Raw genomic sequence first — 26,084 nt, 5'->3', positions numbered from 1 at the left:
TGGATTGCGCACAGGCATGTGAAGCAAAGTGCTTCCAGTTTGATTCCCAGTCAGGGCATATGCCTGGGTTGCAGACCAGGTCCCAAAAAGGGGACACATGAGAGGCAACCACACATTGATGTTTCTCTCCCACTCCTTCTCCTTCCATTCCCTTCTCTCTAAAAATAAGTAAATAAAATATTTTTTAAAAAAATACAAGCAGTAAAATGAGAACAAACTCACAACTATTAACAACTGCACTAAAAAGCAAAACAAAACAAAAGCAAACTAAGCAGACAACTAGAAGAGGAACAGAATCACAGAAATGGAGATCATCACATGGAGGGTTATCAGTAGTGAGCGGGGAGAATGGGGTAGGGAGCGGGGGGGAAGGTACAGGGAATGAGAAGCATAAATGGTAGGTACAGAATAGACAGGGGAAGGTTTGAGAATAGTATAGAAAATTGAGAAGTTGAAGAACTTACATGTACGATTGTACCTAAGGATGTGAACTAAGGGGAATGCTGGTGGGAGGGGAGGTGCATGGCGGAGAGGGATAAAGGGAAGAAATGGACAACTGTAAGAGCATAATCAATAAAATATACTTTAAAATAAAAACAGCCTAATACTATGTGATTGCAGAATTTTCTAATATACATTTGAGGGTGAAATTGTTTTAAAATTATTTATTTATATACCATTTTATTCCAGAAAGGATTTGAAGCAACTACATATAATGTGGGTTTATTTTAAAAAATATAAATAAAGAAATTGGCAGAAAAAAATAGAGTCAAATATTAAGATGAGGCCAGTGTAAAGTTTTTTCATATTGTGTACGTGAAGTCTGAACAATTACTAAAGGTGAGTAACAAACTGATCTCTCAGCTTCCTGGTAGCCAACCAAGTAGAAAAGCGGCTATTTAAAAATTTTGTTCATAGTGTTCATCAACTTTTAAAAAATAAAAATGAATACATTTTCTAAGAAAAATTTAAAATATGAAGGTTCTTTTAATTAAATAGAAGTTTCAAATGACAAACACTGAGAATGGGGTGGTGGAGTGAGACTAATAACTTCTTTGCTGGAACGCCATAACTAGCACTGAAGGAAGAGAAGTCTTTTCATTAGCACGTAACTCTTACTATGCTTTTGTAGAACCTTAGTTGACTTAAAAACACTGTTTTACTAAGCTTTTGGAAAAGAGCAACAAAGTTGAAAATTTAAGAGGTAACTGGTTACTGTAAGGCTTTTTAAAAATTTGTTCCAATGGCCTATACACATTACCTCCAAGAAATAGCATGAGCAGAAGAATCTTGAAATAAAAGCAAAAAATATATCTTGGTAGGGTTCCCCCCCACCCCCGCCGGAAGGCAGAATATGTGAAATAGTTAACATCTCACATTTCATAGTCTATTGAGGGTAGATGTTTGAATTTTCTTTTTCAAACTATTGTATTTCAGAGAAATAAGTAAAATGGACCATTCATAGGTGTTACACACTTACATGTTTACTCATCAAATACACCAACCTGAATTAGAATTACATGGTTTTACATAACCCATTTTAATGACTTTATTGAGATGTAGTCATGTGCTATACAGTTCATCCATTTAAATGTGTAGTTCAATGGCTTTTAGTATATCAGAGTTGTCTGTACATCACCACATCATTTTGGAATATTTCTATTACCCCGTCGCTCGCACCCTCATTTCCCTAGGCCCCAGCCATAGGCAATCACAAATTTAATTTCTTTCTCTATAAACTGCATATTCTGGACATTTCATGGGAAGGCAATTATATAACACAATGTGGTTTGTGACAAGCTTCTCTTACTTAGTATAATATTTTCAAGGTTCATGCATGTTATAGCATATAGCCAGTACTTTATTTCTACAGAATCAATTTTTGAAAGGAAAAAGAAGAAAGGAAAGGAAAATCTTTGGTCTTCTGTGTTAGTGTGAAAATTGAAATGGCCAGTACAGAAATTATTTACATGACTTTCACCTTTTAAATTTGAAGAGTTCTAGATGACTCTTTGAAGGAAGTTGTTTCAATTATTGTAAAAGCTATGATAAATAAATAAGAACATGTTCTTAGAATCTGTAGGAGATAATGTTTAGAAAATTAATGTATTATACTTATTTTTATTTTTCTTGTCCCCAAGAAAAGGAACCTTAATTATTGGTAATAAGAATTAAAAATATTATTTGAACTTAAATTTACTAAGTTGAATTCCATTGAAATATCAACACATTTTAATTTATCAGGAGTGTAATATATAACAGATAAGAACTCCAAAATTTGTACATCAGAAAACTACAGATACAGCTCAACTTCTGCTTAATTTATAAGTACTTACCAAGTAAAGTTATAAAGTATGATACTAATTATAAATTTAGAAGCTTTTTGTCAAGTTCAGATTTAAAGTATACTTTAGATTATAAATGATGAAAAAGACTTTCATAATATAAAATCATCATGAGTTTCATTCCATTTTTTCAAAGGCATGACCAAGGTCAAAGTGGGTAAAGAAGATCTATCATCCACTGAATTTGTGGAGAAACGGAGAGCAGCTCTTGAAAGGTAATTGTAGACAGTTCTGCTTTATTACTTTCATGTCTGTACTTAAGTAATACAAGTCTGATTCCATTAAATGATGCAACTACATATTAATTAATTTCTTTCAAAATACCACTTGATGACTTATATTGAGTCCTTGAAACTTTATGAGGAACATTCCTTCTTTAAACAGCACAATACTGTATGCTTGTTCTGCTTGTATTTATTCTTGCATTAGTAATATGTCAGCATACCACCTGTTGTTGTATCATTGTTACAAGGAGCAATATAAAGGCATGTGTTAATTGAGACTAGAATTATGTCATAGTTGTAGTCAACAGGAGAAGTAAGAAAAAGAAAACATGAATCTTGTGAATGTTGGGAAGGGTTAATAAAAATATTTGTATAAAAATAATTTCTTTAGTATTTAGGTTCTTAGGAAGTCATACTTTGATGTACTGTGCTAGATAATTTGGCTAATTATAGTTCATCTAAATTAATTTTTTGTTTGAATTATTACTGGGTAAGATGATTAAATACACTGAAAAGTTAAGTTTGTGCTCCCATCATTAATTTTATAGAGTCGATTTTGACTTGAGTGTACAAAACTATTAGTGACTACTCTAGTTGACCATATGTTTAAAGGCATATATGCTCTACTTTCCTTTAACTACTTGACTCGGCACATTTCCTGTAGCTTCTAAGACTTGTCTTCATTGTGGCTGACTTTTAAAAGTAGATTGGATGGGAGGATTCCCATTTCCAGAATCTTAACATTTATTCTTTCTTTGCTATGCTGAAAATGTGAGAAAATAATTTTAAAACTATCAATCTTTTAGAACATATATACATAACATTACCTAAAGTTAAAATATTTTCTAATTTCATAGATTTTTTAAATTTTCATTGAATTTTTTTTATTTTAATTGAATATTTTGGCTTAAAATTTGACTTTATTTTGGCTTAAAATCAGTAGTTGTGGTAGGGGGGGATTAGGGGAGATTTAGTGAGTAGTATCATCTCCAGGGTACAAATTAATTTTAATACTATTTAAGGCAACTTATTTCTCAGTTTTAATAGTAAATCATTTAAATTATAAGAAAATGCTACAGTAAAGTCATGTTTGAACAATTGCAGTGAGAAAAGCTAAAGGATGTGCAGTTTAAAGACTTGAAAGATGAGACTGTGTCTGTGAGAATCAGCAATTACTCATGAAAAGGATTTAAATTGCATCAAGAGATGTTTAGGTTTGCTGTTAGAATTGCCTCTGTTGTAAAAGAGGTTATAGACTGAACATTTTCAAGAATGAAAGTAGATAATGCTCTGCCTTGATTTTGCTTAGTCCTTCTTGAAAGTATAACCATGACCCTTTGAGAAACCTTTCAAGTCCTATTTTTCTATGAGTAAATTTGAAATATTTTGGATGGCATGCTTGATAAGGAACTTAATGAAGATTTATTGTACCGCGCACATATAATTTGGTTCAACATTCACCTTTCTTGTAACTTGAATGCATTGCATTGTACTTACCATACCTTCATGCAGTATGAAACATTGAGGAGGGTTTTAAGGAAATATTGAAACCTAACCTAGTGTATATGTGAAGACAATTTTCTTTACTGGTAAATGTTACTTTTAAATACTATTTTAGTGGACTTTGCCGTAATAAAAGAAACAGTGTACTACTGACGGGAAAGTTTATTTTCCATTAGAAAAGGTGACTGAAGAAAATATAGGTGTTAAGGTATAGAAACAAAGGAACTGGAATGAATTTTCTAAAGTGATTTTTCTGTGGCATTTCTTAAAATTGAAATGTTAGAATAAGCATATCTGTGGAGTACCCAACCTTACTGAATCTGGTGGGTCAGGGAAGTACTTCTTTTTGTGTATACCATAATATTCTTTTACATGTTTGTTCAATTTAGAGAATCCAGATGACTATCTTTTAAAAAGGGATAAACACCTGGCATTAAATTATGGGAAGAGTGGTCAAGAACCCAAGTACTTCCCTGTGTCACACTCGGTGATTTAAGCAGAAACTACTTCTATTAAGAGTATCTCTAAGATTGCTCACTTGATTTTCTTGAGAGTGCTTCACATCTTACTTTAAGAGCATATTGAGTCTATTTTATAGGTAAGGATACACTTCTGCAAATATAAAGGGAGTGATACAGAGTAGCATGATACAATGTGCACATGTAGAATCCTCTGTCTGTTGAAGTCTGCACCGCATTATATGTGCACACTTTGTGTGACCTTAGGCAAGTTATTTAACTTCATTCTTTATCTCTAAGATACAAGTGGATCAGTTTGGAATGTGGTTATTCTAAGTGGGTAAAAACCCAATGGAAAGGCCTGAACAGTTAGTGTAGATTGATTAACCCACTCTTTCATATCAGGAAGTTTGGAGAGTCGGCACTTGTTTAGGGTTATCTAATTCATCAGGAAATCCTATTGCTTCCTTCCAGTATCTGGAATACAGCTATTTCTCACCAGTCCTCTTCTAGTCCAAATGCTTCAATTTACCGGTGTGGGCTCCCAATTCTCCATTTCCATCCTTGCACTTCTACACTTGTAGTCTTTTTTAAAATACTTTTTATTTTTCAATTACAGTTGACATACAGTATTATATTAGTTTCAAAAGTACTCGACTGTGTTTCAGTATAACAGCCAAAATCATACTTTTTCATCATAAATCAGATTATATCAATACCCACCCCCATTTCACTCAATAAAAGCCATAGTCTTTAAAATGGCCTACAATATCCTACCTAATGGGCACTGCTCCCATCCTCCTTGACCACTTGCTAAGGCCACACTGACCCTTTTGCGGCCCTTCAGGGATCCCAGGCAGCCTTCCACCTTAGGGTTTTTTCACTGTCCTCTCCTATTACCTAGACAGCTGTTGTTCCCAGTTACCTGCATGGCTAATTCCCTTACCTCTTTCAAGTTAAAATGTTCATATTACCACCTTTCCACTGAAACCTGTTCTGATCATTGGCTTCATTTAGACCTATTCTATTTAAATGGCCACCAACCACACCTTACATACTTGATTCCGTTTGTTCTACTGCTCTTTCCTATTTTCCGTGATGTTTGCCACCTTCATACTACGTAATTTACATACCTAGTACACTTACAGTTTAATTGTCTATCTTCTTTGATTAAAATACAGTCTCGGAGGAGGGGATTAAAAAAATACAGTCTCCACTAGGGAAGGGTCTTGTTTTCTTTTGTTCACTGACACATTCTGAATCCTCAGAACAGTGACTGGTATGTAGTAAATGCTCAATAAATATTTGTTGAATGAACAGTTCTATGTCATCAACCAATGAGGTTCTTTTTGCCTATTTTATTCTCTCTCTTTTTTTTTTAGATTTTATTTATCTTTAGAGGGGAAGGGAAGGAGAGAGGGAGGGAAATATCAATGTATGGTTGCCTCTTATGAGCCCCCTGCTGGGAACTGGCCTACAACCAGGCATGTGCCCTGACTGGGAATCAAACTGTGATCCTGTGGTTCGCAGGCCCGCGCTCAGTCCACTGAGCTACGCCAGCCAGGGCTTATTTTATTCTCTTATTATTAGGATGGTGCTTGAATTTCAAGCAAGGGAATATTTTTTAACTATGTTCCTGTCAAGCATTTTGTATAACCTGCTTTATTTTATTTTGTTTTTAGGTAAATAAATAGAACTTGAAAGTCCTAAGTAATTCTTCTAAATTTAACAGTATCCTTTTGTTAGAGCAAATCTGAAAAATAACTACTGATCCACTTCTTGTTGAGTCTGATACTTACTTTTCATTAGTGTCATTGTGTCTGTCATCTCTGTCCTCCTTCAGTCTTCCTGTTTCTTCCCATACTCCTTTCCACATGTTATTCTACATGCTTTTCCTTTTTTGTTTTGTATCCTTCCTTTATTTATCAAACACCCTCCCTCACCTTGATTCCGAATTGGTGTATGTTTACCAGTAGTAATTTTAAAATTCATTTAATGTTTCTGTTCTTAATTTTAACATTTTGAAACTTAATACTTTTGTTTTTAGTGGTGAATTGCTCTTTACTTTCATGTAACAGTTAAGAGGAAGAAAAATTTTACTGTTTATTTCTAGAATATCATTTGCTAAAATTGACCCCTCAGAATGCTAGTATGTGGTAGGGTGAGAAAAGGAAATCTATAGTCAATTGAGTTTTGTTAACATAGTTTAACAAAGTTAAATCACGTTTATTTTCTGCAGGACTGCTCACAGCACCTAATATTTTGCTCTTGATGAAAGGAATATATATATATATATATATATATATATATGTATAATATGGACTCCCTTTGGAAAGCTGTTTTAAAATAAATGGTATTAGGTGTTTTCATTTAAGTTTGAAACACTGGAACATTTCTTAAAGTTTGTGTAATAGGTGTTTTGCTTTCCTCCTTGTTCATTTCACAAGTGTCTGAATACTGGCTGTTTACCAGCTTTGCATTCAGATGAACAACCTATGCAAACTGCTTTAAGCAGCAAGCAGTCTAAACAACGAAATAACTACCTAATAGTACTGGAGAACCTCGGTATTAAATATGTAAGTAAAATTCCAATGGGAGAAGACCAACTTTCTTCAATGTACTACTGGATTAGCGTTCCTGCTGCATCTCTATTTTAGGTTGATAATATAGGCAGCAAATATTTAAATCACAGTGTAGATTGTATTGCATGTATCTATTATAATGACTTCTTATGTGGGCTAGGGATTTAAAATGAAGTTTAATATGGTATATATTTCATTTAAATATACAAAAAAACAATAAAATAATGATTTTAAACATTGGTTAGAATTTGACTTTAGAGAAAATACTCACTTTTTTGTCCCAGAAACTTTATTTTAGCATAACTTATAATCTTGTAAAAAAGTAGGAGCAGTTGTTGACTACATTTATTCCACAGAAGTAGAATAAAGATATATTAAATGTAAGGTAAAATATAATTGAGATATTACTTCATGTAATCTCTAATCTGCGGAAAGTGATTCTTTAAAAAATGGGATTAGGTAAGTAATTGAGAATCATCAATAGTGGACCTTAATTCTTTCTATGAAAGAATGGTAATTATGGATGATGGGAATGTGGGGTTTTCTAGTATGGAAAATGACTAAAACTTGGTCTAATAGTGATTTATTTAATAATGCTGTTTTCCTTTACTTTTATTTTTGTTTTATGTGGTGTCCCATAAGACATTTATCAATAATAGCAAAACCTTAAAAATAGAAATATTGAAGAAAATTTATTCCTTGTCAAATAAGGGCCAAAGCTGATTTGATCATTTAAATCTGCTAATCAAGAAAAAAACTGTAGGCTGTTCTCTATTTTGATAATACGTAATAGTAATAAAAAATAGTTGATAAGTATACAGAGTGATGTATTTCTTAGGACTCTGAAGTAATAACTCCACCCAAAGATTAAATTATTTGACAAACTCATATGCCCTTTTATACTTTTCAGTGAGCAGTTTGGTAAGTTATTTAACCCCTCCCCACACCCACCCTCATTCCTTGCCATATCTCTTTTAATGCCAGTGAATATTCAAATGATGAACAAAAGGCTTTTTAATTCATTAAATTGCTGTAAGATTCTAAATAACCATAGTGAGGCAGACCGATAGGAGGCAGAAAGACATCTTTTTATGTATCTATCTATCCTTTTGTTGAAATAAGATGTTACTGATAAATAAAGGAGCAAATTTATTCTTAAATCTAGGTACCTTCAAAGAACAGTAAAGCATCCCACTTTACTCCAGGATCCTGATTTAAGGCAGTTCTTGGAAAGCTCAGAGGTATTATTTCTACTTTAAAATTTTGTGTATAAATGGCCTCACTATATTTTTCCATGTAATAAGTTATATAACAGAGATGTTCAGGAAATAAATGGATTAATAGATGGAATAAAGCAATGATTTTTTTTTTTTGCTTAGTGCTTTAATTAGTTTTAATTCTTAACTAAATTACTAGCATAATGTCTTTTTTGCATTGATAATTATAGGATTGTCAGTCCCTTTCTGGAAAATTTAAAACTAGATTTAAAAGGTTAGCTTATGTAGTCTAATTTTCCGTGCCTTAAATTGTTGCTTAGACATCCTATTGAAATAAATTTATTCAGAATACATTTTTAGAGACAGTTGAAAGTGTTTCTTTCTACATTTGAATGTTCTTATTTAGGTTTTGAAATGCAAATGTGTAACTTGAAAGAGCCTAAATTATTAACTATGCTGTTCTTTATATTTGAGTTGTTTGGCACATGTTGGGCTCTTAAACAGTTTAGAGTTCTGATTATTACCTTTTGAGATCTCCTAAAAATTTATTGAATCCCAGAATATTAAAAAAAATCAAAATCACAGTCTTAAGTGAGCACGAGGAGATTTTTCTCAAGACTTTCTTCTTTCCTTATAAAGTTTATTTCTGCTAGCAAACAGGTGGCCAGTGTTAGGTGCTTGGCAATTACTTAGTATATTTTGACAAACACACTGTTGTTCCATCTAAATGTAAACGTGCAGAAGAAAAACAAATGGAAAGTCAATTTTTAAGTTTTCCTTTGAGAATGTACAACTAGTATATTTGAGAAATTAGATTTCACTATAGAAATGTATGAGAGTGAAGAGAGTACAACCTCCTATTTTTCCTTTTCTTTTTGGGGGGAGGCAGGGGGACAATCCCTTTTGTGCCCAGTTAAACCTCCAGGCTTTTAACCGGTTTGTTTGCCCTTATTTGTCATTCAATTCCAGCTGCCTAGAGCAGTTAATACACAGGCTCTGAGTGGAGCAGGAATATTGAGGATGGTGAACAAGGCTGCCGACGCTGTCAACAAAATGACAATCAAGATGAATGAATCGGATGCAGTAAGAGCTGATTTTTCGACTTGAATAATGAGATGAATTAATGAGCCCAACAATTGCATTTTAAAGCTGTACAAGTAGAAAATAGGATATTAATTTGCTTATTGAGTTTAGTTCTCAACCACATCAGTTGACCACCATGGTTATCCATGGTTAATTTGTTGCTTTAAAACAAAGAATGTAGCCTGCTATTGGTAACCTAATTTAAAGTAGTTTGTCCTGGCTAAATAAGCTCTATTTTTTATTTTTTTGTTAGTGGTTTGAAGAAAAGCAGCAGCAATTTGAAAATCTGGATCAGCAACTTAGGAAACTTCATGCCCACGTTGAAGCCTTGGTTTGTCATAGAAAAGGTTTGTTTGCCTTATTACTTATTTGTTTAATACCATGGATTAATTGAAGTATTTCATAAAAATTTTTATTAAAATGGGTATTCTGAAGTTATTATGAAAGGGAAAAAAACATAGTTTAAGAGAATGGTTTCTATCTCAACTTTATTGTTCAATATTTTTTTGTTCTGTTTTAACCTCTAGTTTAGAAGTAGAAACATGAGCTTATAAAAATATATTTTAGGTTATGGTTTAAAATTGTTCACTTGGTTTAACTCTTTGTTAATCTTTGTTATTTTCTTAAAACATGTGTTTTGTGCCTGTATTTTTTAGAAAGCTGAAATATTTTCTTCATTTTTTGAACCATTGTATTTAAAAATCTGGGTGTTTTTGTTAAAACTGTATAGAAAATTTGAGTTGTAATTTTTAAATTTCATGGTGAATTTTCTTTTTTGGTTTTGTTTTACTTTTAAAGAAGGCTTTTGATACCAGGTTTTTAAAATTCTTGATAAGTAAGTTAGTATGTGCCATTGTCAGCAGAACATTTTAGTAAAATAATTACAAAAATCTAATTTGTTGAAAGCAGTTTATAACAACTTTTGCTATTTGTATTATATCTCTTAGCAAATGGGCTGTAAGGTTCTTTTGGATTGTTTCACACAATGCAGGGCCACAGAGCAGTCTCCAGGCAGTGTAATTGTTAGTCACACCAGCCTGTCGACATCTGTTTTTATTTGTAGCATCTAAAGTGATCATGTTCAAAAGTCTCTTTAGAAATTCTCAATATTTCACTAAGCATTGTCGCATAAAAAGAGAAAAAGAATAAAATATATGAGAATTGTATGTACAGTTTTACCTCGCTTTCCTCCTGTTAAATAATATTCTCATTAAAAATTATAGATATTTTTAACGATAAATGTTTAAAGGCAAAGTATTATAAATTAATTGTGCATTCTCTATGCTTTTCATGTTAAGTATACATATATTTATATTTGTTTTAAGGGATGGAGTAAGCACTTTAGGAAAGAAAGCGGGAGGCAGATTATTATATTATTAAACAGTTCATCTTCTGGGGATACAGGCAGTGGTTCTTCTGACTTTCAGTAGAGCTTCGAGCAGTTGCATTTATGCCCAGGGCATTTTAATGGCTGGTTGTTTTATGTAAATATTTAAAAATATAATTTGGGCAATTTGTGAACAGATAAAATTTAGAGAAAAGGTGAAAAATCAAAAAAATATTTAAAACCTTTACTAGTGAAAGTTAAAAGTGAATACTTTTCTATTTCAGAACTTTCAGCCAACACAGCTGCCTTTGCTAAAAGTGCTGCCATGTTAGGTAATTCTGAGGATCATACTGCTTTATCTAGAGCTTTGTCTCAGCTTGCAGAGGTTGAGGAGAAGATAGACCAGTTACATCAAGAACAAGCTTTTGCTGACTTTTATTTGTTTTCCGAACTACTTAGTGACTACATTCGTCTTATTGCTGCAGTGAAAGTAAGCCTTGTTTTGCAATCTTCCTTGAATTCTTCTCACTTCACGGGTTTGCTTACAAGAGAATTTGATTATTCATAACTTAAATTTTTTTCCTGTGAGTTGTACAATGCAACAGACAGAATCGATGTTTCTAAGAGGTCTGAGGAATACCTTATTTGGTACGCACATCTGTGCATGGACAAGCTTGCAGCTAACGGGGAGCATTTGTGTGCTCATCGTGGCATAAACTGAAACCACCTACTGGATTGTAGTATCATTAGAAAAGCAATAATGAGAAGCAGGACAAAACCAGAATTGATTGCTGTATGAATGTGTTTAATGTGGCTTTAGCATGAATTTGGTCTGTAAACATTCTGCATATATTCCAAAATGTGTAGTCACCTGTATTAATAGATGAGATGGGATGAGATTAGTTACTAAGTATGAACAGTATTCGGTTTCTAAATAGTTGGAAAAGTAATCATTCTAATGGAAATCAATATTACATAGTTATATCCAATCTTCAAATAATTAAACTGAACCAAATATTATTTTATCTTACGTTTCAGAAGATACCTTAAGATCTTACCTTGTTTTTGAATTATTGTTATAAACATTGGTTGTAGAATGAAGGAACTGGGCATTTACCTTTTACCTTGAATTCAAGCATCTAGAAAGTTCTTTGCTTTCTAATGCAAAATTTTTTCAGATGATTTCTGTGATGAAGTTAGTATTTATCTACAGTCACAACATAGATGAATTGTATATTTATCAATTTGGTCTTCAAGCTAATGGTAACAGTGTACTAGAAGCTTCTTAGCATTTCAAGAATGGTGCTTTCTTAGGTTTGGTAAGAGTACCAATTTTGCTTGTATTTACTCTTATGTGTAATTTTATATTTCTGGTGGTTAATTTTTCTTTACAGTTACTTAAAGATGTTAATAGAGATAGCAGTTATCTGAGTATACTTCATTTTATATATAGGTAACTTAAGATATTAAGAAATCTAGTTTAATGGTTCCTTTTTATCTCTTACCTACCCGTGCCTCATTCTAGAGCACCCACTAACATAAGAGCTGGAGTAGAAAAGTATAACACCTGCAGAAAACCTGTGGGTCCAGAAGAGAAGCTAGGCAGAGTCTGAGAAGGGTTAGTGGCTGAGAAGGCCTAACCTGGGAAAGTACTCCCGGGCCAGGTGGCCTGTGCAGTGGATGTCGATCCCTCAGAAACAACTTTCCTCATACCGCCTAAATCTTGCTTTTACTTTTACCTTTTGTGAAATTGCAGTTATATTCATGTTTCCTAGAATATGTCCTATAGAACAGAGACATCAAAAGATATACCACCTTCATCTGAGTTTGAGAGATAGTGTGTACAATACCCCTATCTTGTGTACTCAGCGTGCATGGAAAAAGCTCCAAAATGTCTAGGAGTAAAAAAAAGCAATAGACATTTAACTTTGTTTAATCTAGACTTCCAAATTCATATGAATAGGAATTTTCCATGTAATATATTTATACATATATGGAATACATTTGGGAAATAACTGAATTAGTGATTTATCAACTAAAGAGCTGTGGTCAACTTATACCCTGAAGTAAATTAACGTCTTTCAGATTGGTTTTGTGCTGAAACAGCCTAGGTCAGCTGCACCAAGGAGTTGAGAAATTACAGAATAGGGTGATGGAATATTTCTGGTCTGTTTGTTTGTTTGTTTGTTTTCAAACAAAGTTTTGAAAACTTGTTTTATCAAGTACAAACGAATTCATTTGTACTTGATAAAACAATACATACACATAGAATTCTGATAGCCCCGAAATGTATATTTCTTTTCTACCTAAGACATCTTCCCTCAGTCAGATGATATTAGATTTTTGTGTATTTTTATAGAATTAGCTATGCATGCATAGGAAGCTAATTTATTTTACTTCTTTCTGTCTCTCTTCCTCCCTCCCTTCCTCCTTTTCTTCCTTCTTCAAAAAGGAACACACTATTTTGTATACACGGTTCTTTGCTTTTTTTCACTCTATTTAAGAGAGGTCTCTATATAAGCATGCCACATTTTTAATAGTTTCATAGTGTTCCATCATATAGCATACAGGTGTACTTTGAGTAACTTACCCAGCCCAATATTAAAGTATTTTAGTAATAACTCTTTATACATAAAATTTTTAGAATTGCTTGGCCAAAGGGTATATGCATTTCAATAATTATTGTCGTACTGCTCAAAGAGGTTATATTTCTTTTACTCCCATCAACATATATGTCCCTTCTTCTACCCAGCAATGGAGGTATTTTTTGTATGTTTTAATTTTTTTAGTTAGCATGAATTTAAGCATTTTTACAAATGATAAGCCACTGCATTTCTTTTTTTATATATGCTTCTTGTTCGATTTTTTTCTTTGATTTTTCTTGTTTCTAATAGCTGTTTAATACTCCTTAGCCTTTTGTTTTTTTCCATACTATGACTATTTGGATGATAATTTTGAAACTAGGAGTACTTTGGGAATTAGAATATAGAGTCCAAATGGAGAACTAGAGAAAGATCAATTTTACCCACTCAAAATATTGCCTGGACCTGGCCTGGTACCAAGGAACTCTTGTTTTCCTCTGTTTTCTGCTACAGGGTCTCTTGGTCTAAGACTTTATATTTTTACTAGTACTGTGATCTAGCATATATTAATTGGTAAACTTGTTGCATTACGTTCTTATGTATTCATCTTCTGTGAACCACTAGAGTGGTGTCAGGGATTGAGAGTAATGGTTATGAATGTTTTCAGCACTAGAAATCTTTATTAAGAATTCTTACAGGGAATTCAAATTTATAAAAATATTTTTGGGTTTTCTAAAAACCCAATAGATGTGTTCCACAAGGAGTTTAAAAGCATCACTGTTTGGCTATAAGTAATTAGAATCCTTTCAGGATTCCAGGAAGGGCAACATGCTTTCAGGTTCACTGAATTAGAATATGGTATTAATTAAATTAAAATTGCAGCATCAAATTTCCTGGTGGACCAGGAAAAGCACTCGCAACTGTAGCCTCGGCTAACAACCTAGATCAGCCTCTTGTAGAGGGATGGATAAGAGGCTGGCTCCAGAGTGGATTATCTTGACATACAAAGCAAATGTTATGATTTACTTGCTTTTTAAGATAGCATTTTAGAAGAGCAAGTATGGTTCTGGTCCTTTTATTTTCCAGTGTTACAAGAATAGGGAAAAAAAGAAGAAAAGTTTTAGTTCTTGTCCAGTTAAGATTAATTTATTTTTCTGAAATAACATGACTTGAGTAGACTTACTGTTAACGTAGCCCCTATAAAGGGGGTACGTTATTGCACCACAATAAAGATGTGATGGTTTTGGAATATTATGAGATAATAAATTGGTCAGCAATCAAATTAGTCTAAATTAATATATCACTAAAAAAAGTTGATACATACAGCATGGGGCAAAATGGTTGTGCATATGTGAAACAGTTTATTCTTGAATTACTATTTATTAATTGTATTGTTTTCCATGTGAACAACTGTAAACCTACATTGGGCCACTCTGTATTTAGAACCTAAGCAAATACTGAAATTTGAGGGCATTTTTGGTTAGCTTCTGCCCTGTATTTGTACAGATTTTACATAATCAAATTGTTAATGAACAAAGGAATTCATAAATGAAGAGCTGATACGGCCCCATTCCCCTAGCAGGGGGGTCCAGCCGTTTGGTGTCCCTGGGCCGCACTGGAAGAAGAGGAGTTGTCTTGGCCCACACCTTAATTACAGAAACACTAATGAAAACAAAAAAAAAAAATCTCAGTGTTTTAAGTAAATTTACCATTTTGTGTTGAGCATTCATAGCTATCCTGGGCCTCATGTGGCCTGTGGGCCACAGATTGGACACCCCTGCAAGACCAGGCCTGAAATTTTACGTTACATTTTGGTTTTGTGTATGTGTACTCGTAGGGGGTAAGCATCAGGAATTGTTTCTTTGTTTTAAATGGTAGTGACTGAATCTATTTGTTAGATGTATTACTCTGGTGCTTTTGGCCCGATTTGGCTGAAGCTAATTAAATTAATTCATAATAAGAAATATTTTTATTTGGGTCTTTTAAATATAAGAAAAGAAGACAATAAGGACAGTAAGATTCACTTACTGTGAGAAAAGAAATTATATGACATGACAAATTAAATCTGGCATGATGTACCTAAATGCCTATAGATAGGGTGCTTTGACTCAGCAGTTTGCCCCCAATGTCTGTTGTCTTGTTTAATTTAAATGTGCTCAATCTTTAAGAACTCTTTGGGAAAACCACTTAGGTTTCATGTTGCTTTGGAGTTTTAATGTTCTTGGTTACACTTTAAAAATATGCTATATGATACAAATATAGTCTATTTTTTCATATTGCTAAGTTTTTACTATTTGCATTTTTAGTAGAAATCTGGAGTTAATCAACTACATTTATATGTATGTGTTATTTAGAAGTGACTCATAATATTACCTACTAATTATTAAATGTCCACTAGGTTAAGACACTCTGCTATGTACTTTTCATTTTATTTCTAATCCAAAAGTATAGATCTTATTTTCCTCCTTTTATATTTGGAAGACTAAGGCTTATAGAAGTTAAATGAATTTACCCAAGATCATACATTGACAAAGCTGAAATTCAAAGCCAACTTTGTTGTAAAGCTTAAATTTTTAAATGTACTACATACTTTCTCGTCAGCAGGTCCCTTTAAGAACATGTTTTTAATGTTTCTTGATCGATAAACCTCATTTGGAATAAATGAAAATAATCCATGGTTTCGTGCTTTCTGGCTTACCCAGTTTATTAATGCTTCAATTAGTAAACACTGAAGTAATAACAACTGTATCCCTGGCATCAAACTAGAGAAGGGATTATTCTGTTCTCTCATAGTAGCCATCATTTTTTTTTTTCATGAGACTTTTACTTACTCTCTTGTGGTCATATTTTATTTCTTTCCTCCAGTCATTTGCTCCTTCTCTGACAAACCCATTGACAAGAAATAATGGACTTGGTTAACTTGTTCTATTACAGTCTTTTTGTCTGTTGTATGTGTGTGTGTGTGTGTTTGACCTCTTCATCATGTATAAGACTTTTTTTCTGTTTTGTTATACTTAATTTCTTTTGCTATCGGTAATCTCTTCATCACATTTTTACTTCACTTTTTGTTATTTTACAGGTTTTTCCCACTTTCTTTTTTCAGTTTCTGGCATATTTCCAACACTTAAATCTACTTTTGATATTAATACTAGGAAAACTTCCATGGTAGCTATGACACTGGCAATTTTCTATTGAAGATATCTTTCTTGAAAGCATAAAACTCTGTTAAATATTTTGTTATGAGTCACATTTAAAACTCTAAAGTCTATTTAATTGGTTTTGTATATTTTTAAAATTCTGAGCCCTTATATTTCATCCGGTCACCAGGATTTCTGTTTTTAAGCAAATAAATATGGAAATTTATTTATTTATTTATTTATTTATTACTTACTTTTATATTGGCATGTTTATTTTTAGTATGTCAGTGTATTAGAATAGAATTTAAATATTGGGTTTATTGTTTTTAGTAGTACAGTACTTCTAGTATGGAAATATTTTAGTGTTTACTGTCACTTAATAGCATTATGTCATTCACTTATAGGGTGTGTTTGACCATCGAATGAAGTGCTGGCAGAAATGGGAAGATGCTCAAATTACTTTGCTCAAAAAACGTGAAACTGAGGCAAAAATGATGGTTGCTAACAAGCCAGATAAAATACAGCAAGCTAAAAATGAAATCAGAGAGGTGATTAATGCCAAATGCTTTATTTATCTCTTCACTCAATTTTCCATGGGTCATTCATATATACATAATTTTTCACAAATTTTTTTCTAACCATTCAACACCTAGCTATTTATCCATAATTTTATAAACTGTGTTAGAATTATCTAAACATTTTGATTTTCATTAAAATCTTCAGAGCCCTTTGTTACTTGCACATGATCATGGAATAAGTAAAGACAAGGAAATTATGTTAATTTATATTTAATTAATAATTACACATTTGTTTTGAGATAACTAATTTGATTTCAGATAATTACTTGTTTTGTGTCTAAAAATAGTTGTAGAGGTGGACTTGTCCTTCATTGAACTGTATGGGCAACATTATCCCCCATATATATGTATTATATATGGTATTTTACTAAGTTTGTATAAGTTTATTATAATTTATACACTTTTTTTGCCATGCTTCAATAAGGAAATTGAAGAGGTAGGACAACCTTTCTATTACTCAAAGTGAATGTACCTGCTCTTGGAAGAGTATGTACCAGTGTTCTGGTTACATAGTGGGAAAAGATCATTTCATAGCTTAAGTCTTTAGTTATTTTATTTTAGCTGTTTCATTGGCCACTAATCACATTTTATTTCTTTACTGAATTTAATGTTTCCTAAAGGTCTTCAACAGAACATGATTCCACAATTTTTAAAAAATCTAGACATTTTACTATCACAAAAAATGTTTTTAAAATGTATGTCATACAGTTTTCCTAATTTAAAGAATTTCCATGGGTAAATACATTGTGATGAACATGTAGTCTTGAAATTAGCAGAATGTAGTTGATGCATTTTGAAATAATGATATAAAGATGAAAAAATTAAAATCTAACACTGCTGAATGATTTGATAGTGAATTTTATAATCTATCAGGGTGTCCAAACTTTTGGTGTCCCTGGGCCACATTGGAAGAACACTTGTCTTGGGCTACACATTAAATATATTACAACACATAATCACAAAAACATCTTAGTATTTTTAGTAAATTTACGATTTTGTGTTGGGCTGCATTCATAGCCATCCTGGGCTGCATGTGGCCTGTGGGTTGCAGGTTGGACACCCCTGCTCATCTATCCTGTGGTTAATTCAGCAATGGGGATTGTAGTTAAGTAAGTACTAGAATATCCGAATCTTAGGTAAACCTGACAGTGAAATATTAATGGAAAGTAAGCTGACACGCATCTCTACAACTGGAAAGTTAGATACAAGTTTGAATGATGCTTGGTTGGGCTTTGCCAGTATTGAGCTTTCTCGGGATTTTCAGGCTTACATTAAATTGAGTGGTCATGACAGCTAGTTCTATAAACTTTTTCCAGACCAAAAATAATATGTGTACATTTTTGCTTGTATTTTATTAGTGGGAGGCAAAAGTACAACAAGGAGAAAGAGATTTTGAACAGATCTCTAAAACAATTCGAAAAGAAGTGGGAAGATTTGAGGCAAGTATGGTTTACACTTTCCTCATCAGTATGATCACATTTGCTGTGACTTTATGGTAAAATCAAACTTAGTTTTGTACTAATGAGGCTTTTCTCTTGTACTTTAACAGAAAGAACGAGTGAAAGATTTTAAAACTGTTATTATCAAGTACTTAGAATCGTTAGTTCAAACACAACAACAGGTAAGCTAATTTGTTTATAACTTACAAACTTCCAGATTTTATTTTTAGAATGCTTTTTCATTTTGAAAAATAATTAATGAAAGGAACTTTTATACTTAAAGAGGAATAAGAAATGGAGTAGAGAAAACCAGTAACAGCAAAGGAAAAAATGGTAGTTAAAATCATTGGAAACTCAGTTCCTTTTTGCTTCTGCTCTTTTGAACTACTAGGTGAGATATACTTTTCCCAATTTTAGGCTATGAAAAATAGGGCAGGTTTTCCCTTTTCCTGTCTTCTGAGCTTTATTTCCCTATCAATCATACTGTGTATAAATTCTTACAAGAAGTTCTTCTCTTTCATAAAAGACAAAACCTAAACTGAAAATAACATTTTTAAGGTTTTAAAAAACATTGTTTTGATTTTTGTTTCATGTTAGGTTTGTGGTGATTATATGCCCCAAGTAGTGGCATTTGTTTCCCTCAACTAGACAAGACAGTGGTGTTTGTGTTACATTAAATAAAAGTCTTTAACAAGATAATAGAATTTTCCCTTTGTATTTTAATATAAATTTGAGTAATAGATCAAATTATTTAATGTCTTAAATAAAAGGATTTCCTTCTTTAGTTTTTAAGATATGTGGATTAGAAACTTGCCTATATAATTTTTGAGTTAAGTGATGATATTTCTTCAAATTATATATATATATATATTTTTAAGATTTTTATTTATTTATCTTTAGAGAGGAAGGGAAGGAGAGAGGGAGAGAAATACAATGTATGGTTGCCTCTTGTGATTCCCCTGCTGGGAACTGGCCCACAATGCAGACATGTGCCCTGACTGGGAATCGAACTGCGATCCTTTGGTTTGCAGGCTCGCACTCAATCCACTGAGCTACACCAGCCAGGGCCAAATTATATTTTTTAATCATAAATACTTAATTCAAAAGATCAGAATTTTAAAATATGATAATAAGTCATATCAATTTATTTTTAAAGGAATTGTTTTAAACTTTAGTTTATGCTTTAGTCTATTTTTTTGGACTGTCCAGGAACAACTGGCAGCTAATTCTTCCCAGACTCTTTTTCCCATTCTTCCCCAGTGTCTTCTTTTCTTACTCCTTTTTTCTCATTCTTTTGGTTAGCAGTAACATACAATATGAATATTCTCTGATTTAGATGTTATTACTTTATATTGGAAAAGTTCATTGCAGTTTTATTATTTAAGATAACCTTATTTGTACTAACATCTTAATTATAAAACTGTATATGTTTCTATATACAGTTTTGCATAAATCAAAAAATCTAGTTTTTGGATATTTTCTAAATTGTATTTACATCAAAAACAAATTAGCCAGAAGTAATTAATAAGTTAAATTATTTATACATGAATTATATTGACAGACTTCAGATAAGAGAATTAAAATGATTTTAAGAACCAGACTTTAGTAAGTGTTAATCACTATTACCTATTTGCATAGATTTTAAAAAAAATTCTGTACAGGACACATGCATATCAATGACAAAAAGGTAATGAGAATATCTTTTATTTTTTGTTATCACTTACAGCTGATAAAATACTGGGAGGCATTCCTACCTGAAGCCAAAGCCATCGCTTAGAAGATTACTCCTGTTAGGACGATCTCTGATGTTTGCTCCACTTAGCATCTCTGATGCTAATTCCACAGTGAAATCATTGAAAACCATCTAAATAAACCACTATATATTTTATGAAGTACATGTGGTTTTTATATATATATAAATATATATATATATATACACACACTCTTGACATTTTATTACAAGCTGCATGTCCTGACCCTCTTTGAATTAAGTGGACTGTGGCATGACATTCTGCAATACTTTGCTGAATTGAACACTATTGTGTCTTAAATACTTGCACTAGAAAGTGCACTGCAAGATCAGAAAATTTTACAATATTTTTTCTTTACAATATGTTCTGCAGTATGTTCACCCTCTTTATGAAGTGAATTATCAGTGGATTGATTAATGTTCACTTATACATTCCTGTACAGAAATTATGATTTTGTGATTACAGTAATAAAATTATATTCCTTGTGAAATATTAGTAACAAATTATTTGGGTGTATAAACACATTAGGGATCTTTCAAAAGCGTTTTTAATAGGAAGAGACTTGTCCTTGTAGATACATATTTTTTACTGACAGAAAGAGCTGAACTCTGTTATCATTAAATGACTAAATGAAGCTTAAGTTTTCTTATGAAATTATCACAAACCAAAGAACATTTATCTTTTGATTCAGCTCTGGGAAATGCTCTTGTCTTCAGTAAAGAAGAAAATAATTGTCTTTGTTTGTTTTTATCCATCCCTAGTGTAAGTGCCCAGTTTACAAATTAGAAAGAAATGTATTTATGTGCCTCTATTACAAATCTTAGGGATTTTGCTCATCTATTATCTTCAAAATCCAAGACTTTGCATATATTTAATTTATTCCCTTACCTTTCTGTGTTTTTGTTTTAAACTAAAAGTCAGTTGTCTATGGTTATAATTGACAAAGAATGATACCATGCTAAAATACCTTGTGATTTGATGACTAACCAAAAATGACAAAGCAAATTCATGAAATTTGTTGTTGGCAACCTTATCACCTATTCTGTATCCTGTTTGGATCGCTATTGCCTAATCCTTAATACTGGTGAAAGTTTAACTTGTGGCGGGCATTAGAGTTATTTTTATTTTTTAAAAAGTACTTTTAAAGATGACTCACTTCTTGAGCTTACCAGTTAAATCTCCCAGCCACCTGAGATATGGTGTGTCCTGTCTTGCAGCTTACTAGATACAATTAGTATATCAGAGTAGAGTATCCCCAGGATATGTTTGCTTTTACCACTTATTTTAGTTGAAATTTTAAGCATAAATTTGTAGGAATTATTCTGTAGGGATTATTCATATTTATATTCCTATAAATTATAGGAATAATTTATAGGAACCTAGAAGAGTACCTGACACATAATAGGCTAATAATAAAGACTTGAACAGGGGAAAAAAATCCTGAAAGATGCAAAATAAAGTTTACTCTTTTAAGAAGAAACTGAAACAAATAGTATAACCTATTATTGCTTCTATTGGAGATAACTTAGAAACTTTTGAGAAAGGAGTAATTCATATATATATATATATATATGAGACGTTATCTTGTTTGCCTATTGAACAAAGAATAGGCTTACTGGTAATTGTGTCGCTACAACAGTGTCCTAGTATGATATCCATAGTTATGCTACTTCCAAAGATACAGTTTAAGTTGGGTTTAATAACTTAGTTATTTGAACCAAAATCTTTCCACAGTGGTATATGTTTATTAGAACATTTAGTACATATTTTCAGTTTTGATCAAGTTGAAGAGAGTAACAGACCGACACTTCATTCCAGACTGTATTCCCCTTAACAGCCTTTGCTAAACGAAAAGGAGTCTGTTGGAAATTTCAAGGAAATTATATAATAAGCCTCTGATACCTACCAGCATTTTAACAGGATTTAATTTCCGGATCTACTCATTTCCACCCATCAATCTTCATATTTCCTATTCATATTACTAAACTATTTTCATTCCAAATAAATAGAATAACAAAAGCATTAATAGTTCTGATGACAACTTTTTAGTTTTATGTCATTGAATTTGAATTTGAATATTTCTTTTTTTCTGTAACCAGATAAAAGTTAAAGAAGGCGTAAGGCAGCATAATAAAATGGAAAAGCAGAACTTGAGGTCAACATAAATGTGTTCACTTTGCTTCTGTTACTTAGTAGGTATGGACTTTGGATATATCACTTAAATCTCACCTGTAAAACTGGAGCATAATACTCAGATTTCTGAAGTGCCTTATGCTTTAAAGTAGTTTTGTTTAAAATACCAAACTTCAATATAAATACTCTGTTAGAAAATCAAGTTCTAATCAGAACTACCTTTTATTAATAAAGAAAACAAGGCTAGAGAAAAATGTATTTACAAGTATAATTTCTAAAACAAAATTAAGTTTTCTTGATTGTATTTTTGATGAGCTATTTTAAACCATTTACCTTGTTTTATACATATATGTATATATATTTATACTAGCTTTAAAATACCCTTGTTTTATTTTTCCTGTTCTTCGAAGCTTTTAAATTGTATTATGAAGATCTAGTAAAGTTTTACAAGTCCCTTTTCCAAATTGTTCCATAAGTGGTTTTTAAATATAAAATAAATAAGCCTCTTAAATCAGGTTTTTTAAAGGAAGTAAATCAAATGAGTAGAGAGAGAAGTTTATATTCCTTTAAAAATGCTTCTTTTATATTCCTTTAAAAATTGCTTCTTGGTATCAAAGACTTCCATTTTTCTGTCTTAAATAAAGCATGTGACTAGTAATAAAGCTAAATGGCTACTTTACTTTTCTTGTTGCTCCTGCATGGGCGGATGTAATTGAAACAAGACACAGCAGAAGTTCAGTAACAGTGACTACAGATAGGCTGCACAAACATCATCCTGTTGTTGTTGTTTTTTAAAATAGGAAATACTTTTTATTAATTTTATTTTTTTAAAGATTTTTTTCATTTATTCTTAGAGAAGGGGAGGGAGAGAGGGAGAGAAACATCAAAGTGTGGTTGCCTCTCATGCCCCCTTCTGGAGACCTAGCCTGCAACCCAGGCATATGCCCTAGTCTAGGAATGGAACCAGCGACCCTTTGATTTGCAGGCCAGCACTCAATCCACTGAACTATACCAGCCAGTGCAACATCCTGTTTTTAAGGAAAGGAGGCCATGTGGTGAGGAGGAAAGATAAACTGGGAAAAGGAAGGCCAGCTTCACTGACTTAGGAACTTTGGAGGCATTTCCATATCATACTCACTAGTGAGGGAATGTATATGTTGCACTATCTCTCTGTGTGACACAGTGTGTGTTTCAAAGTATTGGGGAAGAAAAAGACTGAATAGAATCATAATCCTCTTCCTTATCCAAAATCCAGAATTCTTCCTAACCCTCACAGTGAAGGAAGGATAGGAAGTAATAATGACCATAGATGGTTGGCCAGACACAGAAATACTAAGACGAGGAGAATTAAAGAACAATGTGAATAACTGCCGATTACTCTTTGTAATCAGGGCCATGAAGAGAAGCCCTGGTAATCTCTGGATGACGTCCTTAGAGTTTAGGCCAATAGAAACATAGTGTGAACTACAGGTATAATTTTAATTTTCAACAGCCACATTTTATTTTTATTTTTTACTGAATTTATTGGGGTGACTTGGTTAATAAAATTAAATAGGTTTTAGATGAACAATTCTATATAATACACATCATCTCGTATTGTGAGTTTACCACAAGTCAAGTCTCCTTCCATCATCATTTATCACCCCCATACCCTCTTCATCATCCCCTACTATAGCCAAGTTTTAATGAGTAAAAGAAACAGGTAAAATTAATTTTAATATTTAATCCAGTAAGCTCTAAAAATTATTGTGATTCTGTACATTGTGTTTTTCACATCGTCTCCAATATCCAGTGTGTATTTTACACTTCGTTGTATCTCCATTCGGACTAACCACCTTTTAAGTGATCGGTGGTTATACCTGCCTAGTGCCTATGATATAGGGCAGCACAGATTTTGGCAGTGCCTTGGGAGTGGAAATGGAGAATAAGTGCAACAGCTGGTTTGTTATTTACTATCTCAAATTCATCGAAGAATCAGAAGCTAAATAAAAAGGACTAGTTGGTGTTGCTTTCAAGGGCAATTACGATTTATGTTCAAGACTTTGCAGCATAGTGCTTTGCAAGTACTGCTGGGTACTCAGTATGGACTATGAATAAATTGCCAGTAAGAAACTTAATAGTTTTGTACAACTTCTTCATTTTACAGATAGGCAGATCCAGAGTTTTAAATCATCATGATGAAACTGATTTTACCTCTTAAATCTATGTGTTAACTGTGAGCATTGTTAAAAGTGTATTGGTAAGCTTTTCAAGATTCTTGTTCTGATCATTAACATACAGGATTCTAGGAAGTCCTCTGGGATAAAGAGAATTTATTTCTTCAAACTGTTTCTTCAGAAGTGGCTAAGAATAGAAGATTGTATAAAATCAAGAAAGTTGTGTCTTGCTGCCTAATCTTTTAATGCACACATATGAGGAAATTAAAAATGTTCATCTTCCTCTCTCTTTTTACATACTTTTACAAAATTTTCTAAGGATTGAATAAGTTTTAAGTATTTTTCTTAACTGGGGAGAAGGGAAACTTTGTAATTAAAGGCAATTAAGATAAAGCTGACCACTTGTTAATACACAGAAAATTATTTTTTTTATTAGGCCAGTTAGTAGAATAACCTGCTTTAAGGGAGTAGTACATCAAGAGAAAAGGTTCTATTTTAAAATTGTTTATATGTAACTTTAATAACTAAAATCAGACAAAATTAACAAAACAATAAAATGCCTTCTTATTGCTTCCATAGTCAAGTCTCGAGTTATCATGATTTTTACTATTAGTCCCTAGATATTTATTTCAAATGTTCTTACTACACGTGTGTAAGTATGTGTGGATTTGTATGTGTACATAAGTGTGTGTGCATGCAGGACAGTAGGCTTGTCAACTGTCTGATTTTAGACAATTACTTTTTAAATTTCATTGAAAAATGTTTCCCGGCCTCTTGTAACTGAGACATGAAAATACTTAGTTTTCAGCTGCATTGTTTAGGTATCATTGTTTTCTGAAGACCAACTTGAGAAATTTTGTTTCTGAAATCAATTCCCTTCTCATTTCTACTGTTGTTCTTTCAGGGTAAAGATCTTGTGTCCATGTTCCAGAACTATCTTAAGTCTCCTATGAAATAAATACACATTCTCTCAGTTTTCCTACTTTGCCATTCCTACCACCTGCTGGTAAAATGACCTTCCTAAAGAAGACATCTTACTGCAATCCTAGGCACAATAATTTTCAATAGATCCCTATAGACCAGGGGTGTCAAACTCATTTTCATCGGGGGCCACATCAGCCTTTCTCGGTTGCCTTCAAAGGGCCAAATGTTATTTCAGGACGGTATAAATGTAACTACTCCTTAACTAGGGGCAAGGAGCTCTACATCCAGCCCTTTGAAGGCGACCTTGAGGCTGATGTGGCCCTTGGTGAAAATGAGTTTGACACCCCTGCTATAGACTACAGATAAAGTCCAAATTATCTAGAGTCTTGTCTCACCCCACTGTTTCTGTCTTGCTCTTTCCCCCTTATTTTCACCCACCTTTTGCTTTAATCAAATGATGCCATGTCTTGTGTGCATGGTGTGTGCCTTCCCAGCTCAATGCTATTATTGATGTTACCATGTCTGAGTTACCTTTTTGCCCTTACCAGCAATTGTTCAAGCCTATCTTCCCTTTTTTACTTTTAAGTCCACATCTCTGCATCCTTTTTAGCCTCCTAACTGGATGGAAACCAGGAACCTCTGTTG

At 32.6% G+C, this 26,084-nt stretch overlaps 1 protein-coding gene across 3 annotated transcripts in view; it reads left to right on the top strand.

Annotated features, from left to right (window-relative positions):
• The window catches only part of SNX2 (sorting nexin 2), a 59,526-nt gene extending 36,811 nt beyond the window's left edge, over positions 1 to 22,715 (top strand). The window contains exons 8-17 of one of the 3 annotated variants that reach the window (XM_037028855.1): positions 2,482 to 2,560; positions 8,278 to 8,353; positions 9,299 to 9,412; positions 9,666 to 9,759; positions 11,024 to 11,229; positions 16,863 to 17,006; positions 17,461 to 17,472; positions 18,395 to 18,475; positions 18,586 to 18,657; positions 20,202 to 22,715. In XM_037028855.1, the coding sequence (XP_036884750.1) occupies positions 2,482 to 2,560; positions 8,278 to 8,353; positions 9,299 to 9,412; positions 9,666 to 9,759; positions 11,024 to 11,229; positions 16,863 to 17,006; positions 17,461 to 17,472; positions 18,395 to 18,475; positions 18,586 to 18,657; positions 20,202 to 20,252 (929 nt within the window). In that variant the 3' untranslated portion in view covers positions 20,253 to 22,715. The remainder of the gene's footprint in view (positions 1 to 2,481; positions 2,561 to 8,277; positions 8,354 to 9,298; positions 9,413 to 9,665; positions 9,760 to 11,023; positions 11,230 to 16,862; positions 17,007 to 17,460; positions 17,473 to 18,394; positions 18,476 to 18,585; positions 18,658 to 20,201) is intronic. The other 2 variants (XM_037028839.1, XM_037028847.1) reach the window with 2 other exon arrangements.
• The last annotated feature ends 3,369 nt before the right edge of the window (positions 22,716 to 26,084 follow it).

The sequence above is a fragment of the Sturnira hondurensis genome, unplaced genomic scaffold (assembly GCF_014824575.4).
Source record: "Sturnira hondurensis isolate 20B ecotype Veracruz unplaced genomic scaffold, ASM1482457v3 Scaffold0001509, whole genome shotgun sequence".
NCBI lineage: Eukaryota > Metazoa > Chordata > Mammalia > Chiroptera > Phyllostomidae > Sturnira > Sturnira hondurensis.
This window is presented reverse-complemented; position numbering and strand designations above follow the sequence as displayed.